The sequence below is a fragment of the Scardinius erythrophthalmus genome (assembly GCF_964197995.2).
Source record: "Scardinius erythrophthalmus genome assembly, chromosome: 3".
NCBI classification, from domain to species: Eukaryota; Metazoa; Chordata; class Actinopteri; order Cypriniformes; family Leuciscidae; genus Scardinius; species Scardinius erythrophthalmus.
In genome coordinates, this window is record NC_138223.1 from 35710243 (window position 1) to 35730033 (window position 19791).

A 19791-nucleotide genomic window follows, 5' to 3' on the forward strand; every position below is an offset into this window, starting at 1 on the left:
GCTATGACATATGGTGCGTGATGCCATTACCATGCTCGTTGCGCACAAGCTCATTTTTCAACAACCTAACAGCCTGAAAAGGCAATGCTTACACTACAATGCCATTTTGAACTCACTCTGATGGTCCGATTGGAGCCTGGCAAAAAAAACACATTCATCTCGCTCAGAGACCATATCAATATTGGTCTAGGATAGCTCATCGGCTAGTGAGAGTACCTAGTTATTGAAACTCACATAGTGACATGCTGTTCTTTATCAAGTCTCAAAAAAGAATGAATCATACAAATCTAGATTTAAGAAAGCTGAATGCATATTCTGTAAATGAGAAGAAAAAAAAGATTTATATATAAAATATATAAACAACTTTTTTTTTTTTTTTTTTTAAGTAGGCAGTCCACCTTTTTTTTTTGGGTGAGTGCTGGCCACCAGTGGGGGGGGGGGTGTAATGTTTCAGATGTGTGCTTCGTTTAAACTATAGTTTAAGTCCAGCCTCTCTTAAATATCAAATTGTCTCAGGCACAGAGAAAAGAGAGGGAGAAAAAAAGAGAGAAGGAAAGAAAGAAAAAGAGAGAGCGCATATTGAAGGAAAAAAAATGGTGAGCAGAGGAGCACCAGGAGGAGGTGGAGGGAGGGGTGGAGGGAGGGAGAGAGAGAGAGAGAGAGAGAGAGAGAGAGAGAGAGAGAGAGTGCGCCTGGGCTGAATTGTGAGTGGCTTACGACACTCAGTGAACAGAAGGTGTTTCTGCATGCACTGCCAGTGCACTAGTCTGCTGCAAGGGATCGAGCATCTCTCGCCTCCCCGTACACGGTGCCTGCCTTCAGCCTCAGCATCTACAGCCTCCGCAGCCCACTGGAAATGAGCTTCACACAAAGAAGACCTTGCTGAAGATTTGAGTCTTGCTAGAAACACCATCATTGATCTTTGGATATCACTATACAAACAATTAAAAAGGAAAGGAAAGGAAAAAAGAGCTATATGATGCAGATCACACAGCTTTTGCATGTGTATAATTGTGAAGAAATGACCACTGACAGAATGCCAACGAGCTTCACTCAATGTACATTGTGCAGGTCAGTGATCACTTTAGGTTATGGATGGTGATTTGCGACAACAGATCGGGAGTCTTTGATGAGAAGGAAGGAAGGAGAGGGAGAGTGAGAGTTTGGAGTGGATTATTCCCTCCTTCGTGCGCATTTTTCCCCCGCTCATCTCTCCCACAGATCGGCGCAGCAGTCGATGCAGAGCAACGACGGAGAGAGGACAGCGCTCATGCATGCAGTCCGGGAAACTTGCACTTCCTCCCAGCCTGCTGAATGCCACTTGGATTCGTTCTCTTTTTGGCTCTTTCACACGAGGAGAACTAAGACATTGTAAGTCTGCCAGGATCTGGTGTCCGATGAAAAGGAGGGGGGGCTGAATTTGTACCACACTGGGGTCTTTTTTAGTTTCGCACATAATTAGTGTCAGCACAAAGGGATCAACTGAATAGAGGTTGTCAGCCTCTGGAAAGGGGTGAGTAGGCATCCTTTCATGTGAGATTGATGCTCGAGGAGTACATTTTTTTACCTCCCTGTCTCTCTTTTCCTTTCTCTGATCTAACATGAGCAAAGTGACTTGTCGTTTATTTGTCGTCGCTCTTCTCGCTTCAATGTGGCAGGATTTCTTGAATCTTTAAGTGACAAATCACCATCCATATTCTCTATAAATATATATCAACTGAAAGGGGAGTTACGAATCACAATGACCAAGATCTGAAAGATTCAATGGACTTTTTCTCTACGACACTGCAGGATATTCATGCTAATGGATTTCCTTCTAATTGGTCTGTACCTAAAGTGGCCCCTAAGGAAGCCACCTGGGCTGATTCTGTGCTCCCTGGGCATTGTTCTGAAAATAGTTCCGTTGGTGGGAGGGAGCTGTCCGAGGCCATGTCGATGCGACAACAAGCTGTTATATTGTGAGGGGCTCAACCTGACTGACATCCCTCAAAATCTGAGCAGCGCCATTGGTTTGTCCCTGCGCGAGAATAACATCTCTGAGCTGCGGGAGGGGAACTTTGTGGGCCTGTCACAGCTTACCTGGCTCTACTTGGATCATAACAATATTGAGATAGTGGAGGAGAGCACCTTTGAAAGGCTGCGAAGGGTTAAAGAATTGGATCTGAGCACCAATCGGATAGAGAGCCTGCCCAACGGGACCTTTAGACCTCTGCCCAACCTGCGAATATTGGATTTATCATATAACAAACTTCAGTCCTTAGAGCCAGACCTTTTCCATGGCCTTAGGAAGCTTACCAATTTACATTTGCGCTACAATGCCCTTAAATTCATCCCTGTGCGGATTTTCCAGGATTGCAGGAGCATGCAATTCCTGGATCTGGGTTACAACCAGCTGCAGAGCCTGGCACGTAATTCATTTGCCGGACTCTTCAAGCTCACTGAACTGCATCTGGAGCACAATGAATTGGTGAAAGTCAATCTGGCCCATTTCCCCCGCCTCATATCCCTGCGGACCCTCTACATGCGAAACAATAAGGCCACCATTGTGGTCAGCACCCTTGACTGGACCTGGGACCACTTGGAGAAGATTGACTTCTCCAATAATGAGATTGAGTACATTGAACCTCATGTGTTTGAAAGTGTGCCCAACCTTAACATTCTTATGCTGGACTCTAATAAACTAACTTACATAAATCAGCGGATTTTGGACTCTTGGAATTCCCTGAGCAGCATTTCTCTGTCGGGGAATGACTGGGAATGCAGCAGGAATGTCTGTGCCTTGGCTTCCTGGCTTAGCAACTTCCAGGGACAACGTGACAGTGGTCTGTTGTGCGCCAGCCCGGACATTGCACAGGGTGAGGACATTCTGGATGCCGTCTACGCTTTCCAGTTATGCGAGGACAATGTGGAAGCAACCACACAGTCCTTCACCGCCACCAGAAACCGGGCCAAAGGCTTCATATACGATGGCCCAACGAGAAATCCGTATGACCTGCAGGATGTGGAGGGTGGGGAAGTGGTGACCAACTCCTTAACAGTGACTGCATCCGCTGATGACCTGGAGAGCACCATGCAGATTCACAAGGTGGTGACAGGCACCATGGCCCTCATTTTCTCTTTCCTGATCATGGTCCTCATGCTCTATGTGTCCTGGAAATGTTTCCCAGCAGGCGTTAGGCAGTTGAGGCAATGCTTCACCAGCCAGCGTCGCAAACAGAAGCAGAAGCAGACCATGCAGCAGATGGCTACTACGTCTGCATCCGAGTACTACGTTGACTACAAACCCAACCATATTGAGGGGGCACTTGTCATCATCAACGAGTACGGCTCTTGCACGTGCCAGCAGCAGACATCTCGAGAGTGCGAGGTGTGATATTCCACCCATGTTGTTTTTAAAAGTCAGTGGTTTCAATGACTGGATGGATATGGAACACACTTAAACTTGGCACCTCATTTAGCTGCTCTCAGGAGGAAGCTACATTTCTGGAGGGCAAATGGACTAAAAACAGGGATTTAGTGCTGGTTTCAACAGCATCAAAGCCTTGTGGGAGAATCTGACTGTGAAACCTGTGTACTTGATGCAAAAGATGTGGAATAATTATGCTGACCTGTCCTGGCTTCTCTTGTGAAGAGTGGATATTTGAGCTTTAATGTGTCTTTCTACTTCAGGATATTATAGGACTCTCTAAAGCTACTGAGGACATCCACAACAACATTTTTACTGTGGAAACAAACATGAACAGACAAAATCGGAGAGGAAAACAACAAAACAAATAAACCCTTAAAGAAATAAAAGATTCTATGTAAAATATGTTAACAGCAGAAATGCAAGAGTAGGGATAAAAATGCAAGATGTTATCCTATTTCTTTTGTAATCTATGGAGAAAAAAAAAGAGGAAAATACAAATGTTTAAATAAATGAATTGCAATTCACAGTAACCATTATTGCAGGTGAGTTGGAGGGTTGCTTTTTTTGTCTGTGATCCCGGGGAAAGATGTTCAGAGAGCTCTGCAGTATTGCAAGATGTAAATAAGCAGGGCTGTTGGGAGCGCTTCACTTCATTTGAAATGTTAAGCCTCAGTCTAAGATTCAGATCTCCACCTCTCTCCCCGAGATACAATCACTGTGCAAAGCTTGATTGCTATGGCTGTTGCAGTTGCCCCCCTTGTAACTATCCTGAATAGATTAAGCAAACTAGCAAAAACAAAACAGGCTGACGTGGTTTGATCAAATCTCACATGATAAAGTCAAACATTTGTGTGTTGTGCAAATAAACAAGACAAGGAGTGTCTAAGACCTTAATTCCTTCACTGTTTCCACAGACTTCAGAGACAAGATGTAAAAAAGCGCCTCAACCGAGGGGTACAAATCAGAGTGAGGGGAGGCCTTAAACATTTAAATCTAAATGTACTTGAAATGGGGTGTGATTAATAATCCATGAGTTTTTTTTTTCTTTTGTTACCCAAAAAAGTTTCGCTGATTAAAGATGTATATTTCATTGTGGATTTCTGTTTAAATGTGACATTACTTTAAAAGGCACCCTGTGGTCACCCGTTGTTTTTGTGTGAGTGATCATCCTGACGGATTGTCAGACTTTGTGCATCCCGCATCAGTTGCTGTTGAGCTGGTAAAAGCACAGGCCTTTGAGAGAAGGTACAGGCTGCTCCCTAGTGTTCACACCAGCAGCAGAGGAAGACAAGATACCGCAGCAACAAGCCCTTGCATTTCTCTTGCCCAGGCATTGTATGTGTTCGTGTATACACCTGTTGCTTGTCTATATGCATTCTCTAAGCTCAGCTCAGGATTACTGCCACAGTGTAAAGTATCTGGACTAAACAACAAAAGGTTGGCTATAAATAAGGGAGATCTCACTTTGCATTGACTGTATTGTCACCTCACTAACTTGGCTGTTATAATAATAGATCTGTTTAGTAAGCATAGGGGACATGCCACTGTGAAGTTGGAGTGTGTGTGTGTGAGGTACAATGTTTGTGTGGATGTATGTGTATGCATTTCATTTGATTATTTAAGCGGGCGTGTGTGTGTCCTGTCCTGAAAAGGTGAAATTGAGTTTGTTCTGACCAGCTGCATGTGTGAAGTTATAATAATTTATCATGTATGACTGGGATATGCCTTAAAGGGAAAATGTAAGGCTGAGCAAATATTTTTACAATCAAATCAAACAGTTTTATTATGGATTCCAAAGTCCCGCCCCATTTGAATCCTTTAATACTTGATATAAAACTGTTCTATTTTCAGCACTGTATTTGATGCGTATATGAAGCTAAGCCAAGCTAAACCAATAAAATGTATTCCTACTGTTGTAAATGATAAGCATTGTGACACGCTTTGCCCTTTCCTGATTAATCTAGTCATGCTGTTTTTATTTTTATTTTATTTTACTTTTTAAAAATTTCTTTTGCTGTTAATGCTTGTTTTCTGTCAATGAAGATGTTTTGAAGATGCTGATGCATTATTCAAAACTTCTGATCTGACACTTTGGACTACAAACTTTCTACCACCCTTTTTAATTTCCTTGCGTTGAATGATATTGTTCGTGACATATTTTGGAGCAAACCCCTAATTATGTACTTTGGCTTTTTAATGAATCCTCTGGAAAGTATTAAAAAACTAAAAACAAAAAAAAAACTCTATTTGACTGGCAGATTCCTAGCATCAAAACAACGATGAAATGACAGCATTGTTCCCCGTATGGCCAGCAAAAAATGAAAGAAAATAGGGCAGTTGGTGGTTGGATTGAGGGAAACAAAAACATGTAATTCACTAACAATAGCTGTTAACCATACCAGCATCAAGGTAACAGGGGAAACAATGGAGACATAGAGTGAGTTGTTTGATTTCATTCACCCTTCTCTTCTTTATAGCACGAAGAACAAATTTAAGCCCTGCTCCAATCAAAGAGCTTCTGTGGCCTATTTTTAGCCCTTCTAGCTTTGTATCAATATTGTATGTTTGTCATTTCATCTTGGCACTGCTGGGAGTTGTTTTGAAGTCCCTTTTCCCTTAATTATTATTATTATTATTTTCTATTTTTTCTTCACAAGAAGCAAATTAATATTTCAAGTGGCGGGAGGTTTTGTTTAATCTGAATCTCTCTCCTCCTCCTTATGCTGCTTACAAACCCTTGGCCAACTGCTCTGACAATTAACTAATAATTAATACCGTTATTGATGAGGCTTGAGGCAGATCGATATGGATAATTTTATGCAATTACAGACTTTCTTGCCTGTTATTTTTTCAGACGAACAAACAAAAAAACTATAATAATTTGTGTGTGAGTGTGTGTGTGTGTGTGTGGGGGGGGTCTGTTTATACAACAATCTTTTATTGATATTTTGGCTAATTAGTGTGGGGAGTGCTTGGCTATATGCCCAGTACTATCAGAGAGAGAGAGAGAGAGATAGAGAGAGAGAGCGAGAGAGAGAGAGAGAGAGAGAGAGAGAGAGAGAGAGAGAGAGAGAGAGAGGGGGGGGGGGGCAATGGTCGATAACTAAGACATGGATTCAAGCAGTGAGAAAAGGCATGAGCTCTCTGATCAGTGAGAAGGCAGTTGTGCCAAATGGAGGGGGGCGATATATTAGCTTTTGACCTTGTTAGCCTAAGCGACCGTGTGCGTGTGTGTGTGTGTGTGTGCTACATGCAATTAGCAACTGATCATGAAACTCTCAAATGATTACTAAGGGTTGTAAGTGTTTACATGTTGTACAGAACTGAGTTGAGGAGGGTCAATACTGGTAAACAAAGCAAAATGGTGAGATGCTACAAATACCTAGAGAACAAAAACAAATTCTCAAACTATGCAAATCATGTGGGTAAAGAATATCGGAACAGTCTCACAGACTTAAAGGCACAATGTGTAATTTTCGCCGATAGAGGTCGCTTATTCAAAACAAAAGCGTAGCTTGATGACGCTGTGAATGAGCGTGGAATCATGGGAGTTGTCGTCTTCACCTTTACTGCCTATGTTACAGTTACATTTGATCACTTAAATGAACATAATTTGAGTGCTGAATTACTAGTCATACAGGTCATTTTATTTGACGAATTGGTGTTTCCATGGTTTCTACGGAAACAAAACTGCAAATCGAGGGTAAAGCAGATATGATGTCATTGACAGGTGACGCAACGACACGGGCCGTTACACTGGTTAAAATAGCTGATTTATCTGGTTTTAAATATTGTTGGAAACATTTGGGATAATGTAAGTACACATGTCAACAAAATATATAACATTGTTCTAGTGGTTTTTGGTTATATTAATCCAAAAATCTTACATATTGTGCCTTTAAGTGTGTACATAAAATCAAACTGTTTGACTGACTGCAACATTACAAGATTGTAATAGAAAGAAAAGGTCACAAACTATGCTCAGATCAGTGTTATTTTAGTATCATTGAGATACTATCATAGTTTTTATTAATATTTTGAATTTGTCATTATTTATGTCTATAGCTTTTCATTTGTATTGCAGTTTTAGTTATTTTAATTAAACAAAATGAAAACGAGAAATGTTTCATAGGCAACTAGATTTTTTTTTTCTTTCTTTTTTTCTTTTTTTAAGTTAACTTTGCTATTCAAGTAACACAAATACTGCCTTCAATCAAAAAGCAGATATTTTAAAATGAACTATTATGAATTTAAACTATTATGGAATTATTTCTCAACAACATCTCTATACTCTTGCTGTAAACAACTGTTTCATTTCTGTCCATTTCATTTCTCCTAGGGAACATCTGAGAAAAAATGTATACTTAAATAAAACAGCAGAAACATTGTCTAAAAAAAATGCAACATATTTTCCTTTCAATCCTGTGTATTGGCATCTAATCTTCAAAAACCTAATAAACCAGACCACGTTTTCCAAGATTGCATTTCATAAGAAGTAAGGAATGGCTTGCGTAAATTCATAGAAGGTCGGTGATATGGGAAAACTAGATTAAGTGTCACGGTATCAGCATACATAAAAATCCAGATATTTCATCAGAGCCTCTTGATAGAGCACCAGATGCTTAACAAATTAATTAACCTTGCTTGCTGTCTCTCAGTGTTGATTGAATGCCCCTGTGTGCCATTCCCTGCCTCTGGTCTCGCATAATAAAACACCCACACATAAACAGAAATCCTGCCAAAACGCATAAGACTGACCGAGACTCTAGAAGAGGACATCAAGAATTGACTATTGGTTCCCTCGCTGACTCATAAATGCATTTAAGTCGATATCATCCTTATCATTTGCAGTATAAAGTTGTAGTAAAGAACTTGCTTTTATTGGAATATGAGTAAACTGAGCAAGATGGCTTTATCATCCTCCAACTCATCATTATAATTACCAACAACATCATCATCATCATCATTCTTACATGTGCATCTGCATCACTGGCGTCACATTAACTGTCACCGCAGGGGTATTGTACCATTTTCAAAATGTAACCAAATCATTAAAATAACTATACATAATGAATGTATACAGTTTCAGATAAGACTAATTTGCATGGCTTAGCTTTTAATGCTCATTTAAACAGATATAAACACCCACGTCTTTATTTACAGATGCAGAGACATTGAAGTGAGTGGGAAGAGGATATACACACACACATATATATATGTATATGAAACAACACATGACGGCAAAAGAAGGCTGATCCGCTTGCAGTTTAAGTCATACCTAATGTAAACTGCCAGGGCATTACAATAATGAATAATATGTCTCTAAAGTCAGATATCATATGGCTGAATGGTAATGCTCAAGGCTAATGTTCAGCAACATCTGCTCTCACATTTGAGACAGTCGTAGGCTGGAAACAATGCCGATTGTTATTTTCTGCAAGTTAGCGGAATAGCTCATGGGTCGCACCCAGCGCACAGCTCGCTGTTCTCCATTTATGCAGATTTGTGAAAAAATATCTGAAATATGAGAAAACATGTGGTACTTATTTGCTGACCCTGACAGTGACTTTTCCCAGTAACCCTTGAGAGACAGTGTTACCTGAGAGCACTTTTGATGGTTACCATGCGAGAGAGAGAGCATAGCACTGTAGAGATCAGTGCATATTAATGCTTTGCAGTCTGTATCTAAAGATAGAGAGAGATGTGGCACAATAAGGAGGATCGATAAACTTCTTCCCTCTGAGTCTCTGTCTCTATTTATCTTTCCTTCTGTATCTGTGTCTAAGCTATAAACACGGTGCACATATATAATTGCTGACATAAACACCAAACACCTAAAAGTAAATTCCAAGGTGAAGCTGTTTCGATCATGTGCAACCTTATTGTTCCTTTAAAAACAAACTGTAGAGTGCTGCAGTGATGAAGTATTTTTGTAGACCAAACCAGAAGTCAGCATCGCTTTTGTTCCCTCAACAAAAACCCAATTTTTCCATTGGCTTTTGGATTATTGTAGAAAATAACCCGTGACCAACAAAAGTTTATGATTCTTACACAGACATTAGACACATTATTTCAGGCATCAAAAACAAAACAAAAAAACATTGACTTCTGGGAGTGTTAAAATAACTTGCATAGGTTTTGACCTCCAAAAATGCATCATCCCTTCAGCTCTCTTTTGCATATTGTATAATTATGGGATGGATGGAATGTGTGGTTACCAAGCAACTAGCAGTTCAATTTGCAATATTCAGAACATAAGCCCTGCTATCCTGTTTGAGTTAGATTCTTACAATTTCACATAACAGTCTCTTACTTACAAGTAACAAGGCCTCAAGGACCCATAAGCTCTGCAACGAATTATTATTAATTTTTTTTTGTTGTTGTAGTTTTTTCACTATTGTATTGCATTGTAGGTTAACTATTTTAAAATCTTCTCATAAAACACTGGTCAGTGGACATGGCTTTTAAACGTTCGCAAACTTTAAACACATTTGTTCCTATAAACAGTAGAAATTAAAACTGTCAATAATCTCTAACTCTAATGTTTAATGTGGGTTTCAAGCGACTTGGCTTGCCATTAAAGGAATAGTTCACTTAAAAAAATAAAATTCTGTCATCATTTACTCACCCTTAAGTTTTTTTTTTTTTTTTCAAACCTGCATGAATTTCTTTCTTCTGCTGAACACAAAGGTAGATATTTTGAAGAATGTCGGTAACCAGTTGATGTACCCCATTGACTTCCTTTGTAGGGAAAACATACTATGGAAGTCAAAAGAAATATCTTCTTTTGTGTTCAGCAGAAGAAAGAAATTCATACAGGTTTGAAACAACTTGAGGGTGAGTAAATGAATTGCCATTTTTATGTGGACTATTCCCACATGTATGCCGAATTTAGCAATTTCTCTAGAAAAATAAAGGATCCGATATCAATATTACTAAAATATGATTGACAAAAACAACTTCCTATACCTGGTGGACTCTGCTAATTGCTATATTTGAGGTTATATATATTGCTGATTTATCTATTATGTGACAGTTGCATTTCTATTCAGTGTCTTGAAGTGCAAATGGTAGATTATGAGATTCAAAGTGACAAAAACGAAATAAACCACCTGATATATGTGTTTGAACAGCTGAACACTCTCTGATCTGACAGAATGAAAAAAGAAACCTTGCAGAGCAGTAATTTCCGCAGTAATTCCTCTGCCCAACGGGATTTCAAAGACGCTGCGCAAAAATGGGATTAAAAGGGAAGCATACAAAATCTTGATTGCGTTGAGAAGGACAATGAATGCTGCAGAAAAAAAAGCAAGCGTAGCGTCAGTTCTGGCAGTTCACTTTAGTCAAGCTCGCATCAGCTGACTCTCAGCTGATCCGGGTCTACCTATGGGAATACGACGCCTATCACTGTACACATATATAAGCTCCTTCAGTCTTATCAGCAGCTATCACGTTTCTCAGGAGCTAATTGCCCTCCTCCATCCCCAGCTCCTCCTCTCATCAGTCAGGATTTGGCATTCTGATTCCCCTAGAATCAGAATCAATTCTCGAATCATGTTGTACTTTAAAAATCTTGAATTAATGATATCTGCAATACATTCATGTTGGTTCTGTTCTGTTTACCCCAAGGGGGGTTATTGCTGCTCTCCCTGCTCTTATCCATGCTAGGCTGCATGGATGCGAAGGGAGTTCTTGCCCAGAACAGAACCATACCGCCAATCCAAACTGTATGCTAATTGTCAATCGTATTCGACGATAGTGGTCCTGACAGAAACCTATTTAACTATTGGTCGATTAATATGGGTTTTTCAATAACAGATGATGATACTAAACATCATTATGTATATATAGAACCTAAGATGAACACAAAATAGCCAAAGTGTACAAAACACATGCAGTTTATTGACAATAAAATTAAATCTTTATCGTCAATAAGATGTCGGTAATATAATTTAAAATTTATAATTAAAAAGTGACTAATATGCAAGAACATTTTGGGGTAAAATAGCCTATTTTTAATTATTCAAATCAATTCCTTTAGTACTGTATTAGTATTTATCAAAATGTTTCTCACATCATCTGCCATCTTCGATTTATCTTCCACTGAGCGCAGCAAAATGCATTCTGGGATTGCCTTGTCTACAAAGGAAATATGTAATGCTGGCTTTTGAATTTGGCTAAAAGAAGATATCTTACGAGACAGCATAATTTACTTACAGGCTTCACATCAGTAGCACAGCTATATATGTTGCTTCCAGGAAGTTCACTAGGCTTTGTACATTATATGAATCAGAATGAATCATTCTCTGAATCAACAACGAGGAACAGCAGTGAAGTATTGTTTAGATAAATAAAAAAATACATAACATTTGTGCTATATGCAATTTGTGAGCTGAAAGTCTCTTTATGTGTTATGTATGGACCTTTTAAATATTCATGATGAATTCTGCAAGCATTATGGGATGCTAATATGTTGTTTCCAGCAAAAATTAAGCAGTGGATTTGAAGTGAAAAGGTATCACTTGTGTAGTTAGTGTCAGCACAGATGCACGTCCACATAAAGAGAAAGAATTATTACATTTATCACTGACTATGACAAACACCCTGCATCTTTCTTCTAATTCTTTCATCCCAGATGATCAACTTCTGAAGTTTAAAAAATTAAAAATAATTGTTTCTAATAAATGGAACTGACAATCTATAGGACTGCTGGACAGCTTAAAATTCATGAATCCAGGTAGTTTTAAGAGGATTTTTCACTATCAAATACAGAACATGAAAGTAGCAAACAATTATAGAGAAGGTAAACCAGCAACACTTGGATTAGAAAATGTAAGATATATTTAAACTGATATGAAGTTAATCTTGAAGTTAAAAGAAAATAAGCAAAACATTCCAGAACATTCATTAAACTGTTTAAATAACGTTTACATTTTCCAATCAACAAGTGCTTCTCAATATTCATGAACCTATAATAGAGTATGTATTCAAGCAGGGATAAGCCACATAAAACATCATGGAATAATTTAAATATAAAGGGCTTACCTATTTAAGAAGAGTTTGGTATGGAGACACGTTCAGGAGACGTTCAGAACAGCAGGTAGAGGTGGAAACACAGGACAAAAGAAAAAAGAAACATGGTCAGAATGCAATACTTTAGAATAATGAAGTCACTTAAAGGGTTAGTTCACCCAAAAATGAAAATTCTGTCAGTAATTACTCACCCTCATGTTGTTCCAACCGCGTAAGACCTTCGTTCATCTTCGGAACACAAATTAAGATATTTTTGATGAAATCTGAGCCATGTCTCACTCCTCCATAGGCTGCTATGTGACCGAAACTTGCTGGCCCAGAATAGTTATTAAAGAGATCGTTAATATAGTCCAAGTGACTCCAGTGGCTCAATCTTAAGTATATCATGCGACGAGAATACTTTTTGTGCGCAAAAACAAACAAAAATAACGAATTTATTCCACTATTCATTTCCTTCTCTCTGGGCCTCGTAGTGTTTTTGCGCTGCGCGTCTGTGTTGCACGTCATCACGCATCACACACATGACCGGCGTCGGCCAATAGTGAGCCTACGTGGTGACGTGTAACACAGACGTGCTGCGCAAAAACACTACGCGAACCAACTAGAGGTCGAGAGAGAAGGAAATGAATAGTGGAATAAAGTCGTTATTTTTGTTTGTTTTTGCGCACAAAAAGTATTTTCGTCGCTTTATAAACTTAAGATTGAGCCACTGGAGTCACTTGGACTATATTAACGATCTCTTTAATAACTTTTCTGGGCCAGCAAGTTTCGGTCACATAGAAGCCTATGGAGGATTCAGACATGGCTCAGATTTCATCAAAAATATCTTAATTTGTGTTCCGAAGATGAACGAAGGTCTTACGCGGTTGGAACAACATGAGGGTGAGTAATTACTGACAGAATTTTCATTTTTGGGTGAACTAACCCTTTAATGGAGAAGCTACATGAAAAAAAAAAAAAATATTTCGAAATGAAGTTTTAAATGTGTTTTCCCCCCCAAAAGAGCTACAGTATATAATAAAACCAATACACATGAAACCAAGCAAATTTCAGTCATTATTTGACAATACTGTGGTACAATAAAAGTAAAAGTTTCTATAAAAGATATGCAGTTGCACCAATAAACCTTTTTTTAGAATAATGAGACCATGGATGGATGGATGGATGGATGGATGGATGGATGGATGGATGGATGGATGGATGGATGGATGGATGGATGGATGGATGGATGGATGGATGGATGGATGGATGGATGGATGGTGGGTGGGTGGGTGGATGGATGGATGGATGGTGGGTGGGTGGGTGGGTGGGTGGATGGATGGATGGTGGGTGGGTGGGTGGGTGGATGGATGGATGGTGGGTGGATGGATGGATGGATGGATGGATGGGTGGATGGATGGATGGATGGGTGGGTGGATGGATGGGTGGGTGGGTGGATGGATGGGTGGGTGGGTGGGTGGATGTATGTATGTTTGTATGTATGTATGCATGTATGGATGGATGGATGAATGAACAAACATGCACATCCTACTAGCTACTTGATCCCTCTTAGCAATAGTTACTTATGTATTCATGTATTTATTACAAGTGCAGACTTAAGATAAAATATATATCAGGGCAAGACTTTCCCAAATGCTGCCAAAAGCAGAACAAAAGAGAACAAAATAACGCAGAGCAATCCTTCAAATGGATTTGTGATTAGGCTGCATGATGGTGAAAGAACGAGGATGAGAAAGACAGAGAGAGAGACAGAAAACCTTGTGCAGCGAGTGAAGATGAAACAGAATAAAGAGGTGTCAAAGGCCCGTGGCACTGTAGTTTAGACAGATAGTACTTTTCAAGCTCGGGCCCCTGACAATCCTTAAAGCAAGTGTCTATGCCTACATTTATGTGTTCAAAAAATCAACACACACATACACTTAAGGCACAAATAGCATTGTTCTTGCTGTTCACTCTTTGAACTATGTCCTTATCCTTTTACAAAACATGGCATGGCAAAAAAAAAAAAAAAAAAAAAGAAACTTGGTTTGCTGCGTTACAAAATGGCTGCAGTGGGAAGATCACTAAAGTCCAATGCTTTATACAACTCCCCCAGACCCCACCTTTTTTGAAATCCAAGAGTGCAGTTTCGTCATCACACCCCTCCATATAGTTGCCTTGGCTGTTGACAAGAGAGATGGAGTGTGTTGTGCTAGTGTGTGTCCTCTGCAAAGCACCTGATTACATTCATGGAGCCAAGAGGAGATTTATGAATGCAGACTCAAGCAAAGAGCGGCCCCATTCGCACTCTAAATAATGGCAGGGCGAAATATCTTTTTTTCATTTCCATTCCCTGTGTCCCAAACTACTGGCTCAACTACCCAAATGAATATTTACCCCACTGAGTTTATCTATCCACTTCGGGATGCCATTCAGAGGATTATTTCAGTGCAAAGGACGCTGGAGGCGACGGGGCCAGATGCGTGGTTGGTGTGGAGGGGTGTATTTGGCGTTTGGTTTGTAGTGTAGCCAACATCCCCTGCAGAAAAACACAGTTTATCCTCTCTAATGTACAGTAAATATTGAACAGGTTTCGGACCAGAGGGAATAACTAATGTTAATGAATGGGGAAACTCTTAGCTTAGCACACTTTATCAGAGCATAAGCATGCTGTCCAGGCTCAGAGGCGGCAGATAAATTGGAGGGAGTTTGTTTTAAAACAGATGAATTGGGCGAGACCACGCTACGTGCAACATGATCAGTCAGTGTCAGCTTATGTGAGTCAGTCTGCTGTAATAACGTTAAACTGGCGCGGTGTTCTGCCAAGCCATAATGAGATCCAAGGCAGGAGTCCAGGAAAAGGGCTGAATGCAGACATATACGCATAGCTTGACATGTATGATCTGTGCGTGACAGGAAATGAAAGAAGGATTTGACATTGATGGTAATGCCTATATACAGTATATATATAACTGCATATCTTGTAAGATTTTTCACATCCTTTCAACCAAATAACATCTGCATCATGATCTTATAACGTATTGGAAAGAAATTAAATGTAGCCTGAAACCTAAAGAGGACAATAACTCTGAAGCAGTGAGGATGAATTGTGAAATGAAGCATAGCACTTTGTAGCTGCTTCAAGGGAGATGCCTCAGAGTATACTTGTCAACTCCAGAGACTGAGCAGAATGCAGCTGGAGGAAATTGGCCAGGAAATTGGTGGAAAAGAGACTTTTCTCTATCGACAAAACAACTCTATCTTGTTCATTTTTCTCTGAGCTCCATTCAGACTGTTCTCAAAGATACAGTCATGCTGAGGATGGTAGGTGTCCGCAGAGGAAAATAGCAGTCAAATATGTGTGACTCGAACTCTGACATTTAGAGGACACGACTCATGCTAACAAACATGTCTTGCACACTTATCATACATTTTAATCTGATGGAACAATCTGCTGTACTTCCCCCATGGTTTCTTGAAGAACCTTAAAGGGTTCATGGAATGAGAAATCAAATTGTCCTTGATCGAGGTCTTTGTACCATTAAAACACCCCAAAAATGTTATAGCTTAAAAAGTACTCAGTACAAAAAGAGCATTTATGTAAACAAGCTGGACATGTTTGATATGTGGGATTTGTGATTTCACACATGAAAATACATTTGCATATCACACCCGTATACACCTGACACAAGCATCAAAAGCAACTAGAACACATTACAATCACTGACACTGTCTACAATGGATACAGTACAAAGATGCCTCGTCAATTTCAAATATTCTGTATGCGTTTGAGCTACTGCCAAAGACAGGACAAATAGAAAAGCAAAGGGACAGTTGCTTTGATGTGTCCAGTTTAAACAGCATGCTTGCATCTGTTCAGCCATCAGAAGGACCCCAGCGTATGGAAAATTACACGTGTCAGATAATTATATGTTTGTTTAGATCATTTGCCTGCAGATTGCTTTGTATACAAGGTGTTATGGAGAGTTTGCGAAGAAAGTTTTGTTAAATGATGAAGCAGCCAACTGTATAGGATCTGAGAGCAACTACATTGCAAAGCGTAAGTTATACATTGTATAAAGCTTTGTTTGTAAATTACAGTTTTATATGGATAATGCTCTCCCATGCTAGCCTGGCAAGCCAGACCTACATCAAGATGTTAGGTCTGGAAACTCACCATAGTCACGGCTCAATCCGAGGGGCGGGATAAACGGCTGTCTTTCAAATTCCCTCTGCACGCAATAGGACAGCGCTTCAACCAACCAGAGCGTTTTCCCAACAGCGGAGCTTAGTTGATAGATTCAACTTTTGCCATATCTGGCCGGCAAAACGACGAACACATCTTCCTTTTTTTAAGAATGACTTAAGTGCCGTTCTTTGCTCTTTTCTCAAAGAAAAACTTAACTCCAAGTCCTCCAGAGTCGCGGCCAAAGCCGATTCGAAAGACCGTTGTTCTCCATCAGCAGCCGCCATTCTTTGTTTTCAAGTAGCAGCAGCCAGGTAACCGTCGCAACTCTGTCGTCATATGTTAAGCCCGCCCCCGCCTACTCTATACACAACGTGATTGGCCTGACCCAATCTGGGTTTTTGCAGCGAGAAGGTTTATTGAGAGTTGCTAGACTACCCTGGCTGCGAAATACATTTTGCTGCCGCTAGGGTGCGTCTAGATTTCTAGGCTACTCCCATGCAACTGCATTAACCAATCACAACAATGCAATTTACTGACAAAACTGAAGGGAAATTACCCTAAAACGGATCATTTCAGAAACAGGACCAGAAAGGTTGAAAATAATAATTTATAATGATAACGTAATAACGTGATAACATTATAACCTCAAAGAACATATTACAATAATAATAAAAAATCCATTTCATTCAGTTCGCTTTAAAAGAACCACTTACAATAGCAAAGGTTTCTGATTTTTAGAATTAAACAGGCTGTTCTTGTGGTGTTCTTTATATGCAAATGGCCTCTATTGTGATTGACTAACCTCTTTGAATGAAATGAGTTACAATGTCCTTACCAAGTTGCTGAATATTGAAAAGACACTGGCATTTGAGACCTTCTACTCGACCCAAGCCCACATTTATGTTTTATTTATGCTTTCATTTTAAAGTAAAACAGTGTGCAACGATCACTTGATCTTTGAGTCAGAGCAGGGAATCCATTCATTCTCGCTCCTGTTTTCTATGATATGACCCTTGTAACTCTCCACAAGGACAATAAGCTATCAGAGCATGTTAGTGTGACCACCATCAAACAAACCAAATGTGGGACGATTATACGTTTGTGTGGGACAATGTGGGACATGTTACCAACACTAAAGCATAACCTGAAACTGTTATATAATGTCTTTCTAACTTAATAAAAACATTTGTATTCTGCATTTCAGCTGATAAAAATTCTTTGTTCTTTAGAAAACACCATTACATCACAATGTAATATAACATATTTTTAGTTTACATGTCATTTCAATTCAACATCACTGAGCCCAAAGGAAGTAGGCATCATGCAGATAGCTATTTTTGAAACAGTTCTGACCAAGTCCAACTAAAATCCAACAAAATAAATAATGAACAAATAAAGCAACATGAAATTAGATAATTGACTGTCTTATATATTAAACCAAAAACTTTAATATTTTTAGTAAGGATGTGAATTAATTCCATTTGTTTTCTGACAGGGAACGCATGGAACGAATCACCGCTCCACATTTTGATTGACAGCCGTCAAAACAAGTGACCGTTTTTACTTCTGACGAAGTACTGTTAAGTATAGGTGAAAATGAAATAAAAAAAATGCTTTCTTAGGCCCCGTTTACACGTACATGGTTATTTTGAAAAACGGAGACATTTCCCTTCGTTTGCGCCCTTCGTTTACACGCAAACGGAGGATTCGCCAATGAAACCGATTCTTTCTAAAAACTCCGGCCAGAGTGGAGATTTTGAAAATCTTCGTTTGCACGTTTGCATGTAAACAGAGAAAACCGGAGTTTTAGGTAGCGACGTCACAGAATGTGACTATTTTCGGGATTCTGATTGGCTAAGGTGGGCTTGAGCTTCTTGTTACACTGCCACCTACAGGTTTGGCATGCTCTTGACAGCATATACACAGGTTCGTGTGCACGATGTTATTTTTGAAAACGAAGAGGGGTGAAATATCCGTTTATGAAAATAGCCACCTACGTGTAAACGTAGCCTTAAAAAGGCAAAAGAACGCATGCACGTATTCTTAATATGATCATTAAAACCAACCAATGCTGGACATTTTCGGGACAACACACAACAACACAAAGTGGGATGAATGGTCACCCTAGTGCATGTGCTACACCTAACCAAAAGTTTGGTGTCTCATTCACTGCCAAGAAGAAAGGTCAGATTGACACATTCATCAAGTTTGGTCTACCCTGTCTGAGAGTCTTAACCCCCTGAGGTCGACGGTATCGCCGGCGATACCAGCTCGCTTTTTTTTTATCAGTGTAAAAGAAACTCATGAATACTCTGTTGACTTTGATTTTCCATAGGAGTTCTATACATCAATCGATTCTGTTAAATGTGTATTATTTTTGTGTATACTCACAATAAAAACATAGTGTTGTGCTTTTCGACAAATAAAGAAAAATAAACACGAAGCGAGTTCTGCCTTCTCTCTGTCCGTGTAGTCCATTCTGAAACGCGTCCGAAAATGAACCATAACTCAGTGAATACTTCTCACACATACACGTGATATATGTCTTTATGCAGCTTGAAATCTCTTCTTTTAAATGAAGTAATTTATATAAAAAACAAATATTCTCATCTTGTGAAATCTGTATTAAAAGAGAGCGATTCCAGTCGACCTAATTAGAGCTAATTCAAATGTAATGTGACTCCGCCCACGGAGAGCGCGCGCTATTCAAACGCAAATGGCTGAGGTAATCCGCGCAATCCTGTGAACGCCCCCATCAGCTCGAGAAAACCAAAACACAAGTTTATTCAGAACATTACTTGCTTACACCGTCTTGCAGCGCTGTGAGGAATAATGAGGAATACGAGGAATACGAGCTGAGGAATACTAGTAAGTTTTTCCTTCTCGGGTTTCTGTTTATTGACGAATGAACGGCATGCGCTCTGTTTTTTCTCCATTATGGACGCGAGCTCTAAAAAAACACTAAAAGACTTTCAAACTTTCACAGAGACCTCAAAACAAAAAGTACAAATCCTTTCTTTAAAACGAATTTCGTTTTGTATCAATTGTATCTTAATTTTAATAATTTTTTCATTAACAACTTTCCTGGATTTAAAGTAAATAAGCCTATCGTCAACGAATAATGATGTTTTAGCAAACTGTATTGCTATACTGAGATGAGTAAAAATCGACTGAAATATGT

General features: G+C 39.4%; 2 protein-coding genes across 2 annotated transcripts in view; one reads left to right on the plus strand and one right to left on the minus strand.

The window, feature by feature from the left end:
* ctnna2 (catenin (cadherin-associated protein), alpha 2) overlaps positions 1-19791 on the minus strand; it is a 508039-nt gene that overhangs the window by 152765 nt on the left and 335483 nt on the right. The window lies entirely within an intron of this gene.
* On the plus strand, positions 763-5620 carry lrrtm1 (leucine rich repeat transmembrane neuronal 1). Its single transcript, XM_081362224.1, has one exon. The coding sequence runs from the start codon at positions 1799-1801 to the stop codon at positions 3371-3373; it is 1575 nt and encodes a 524-aa protein (XP_081218350.1). The 5' UTR covers positions 763-1798; the 3' UTR covers positions 3374-5620.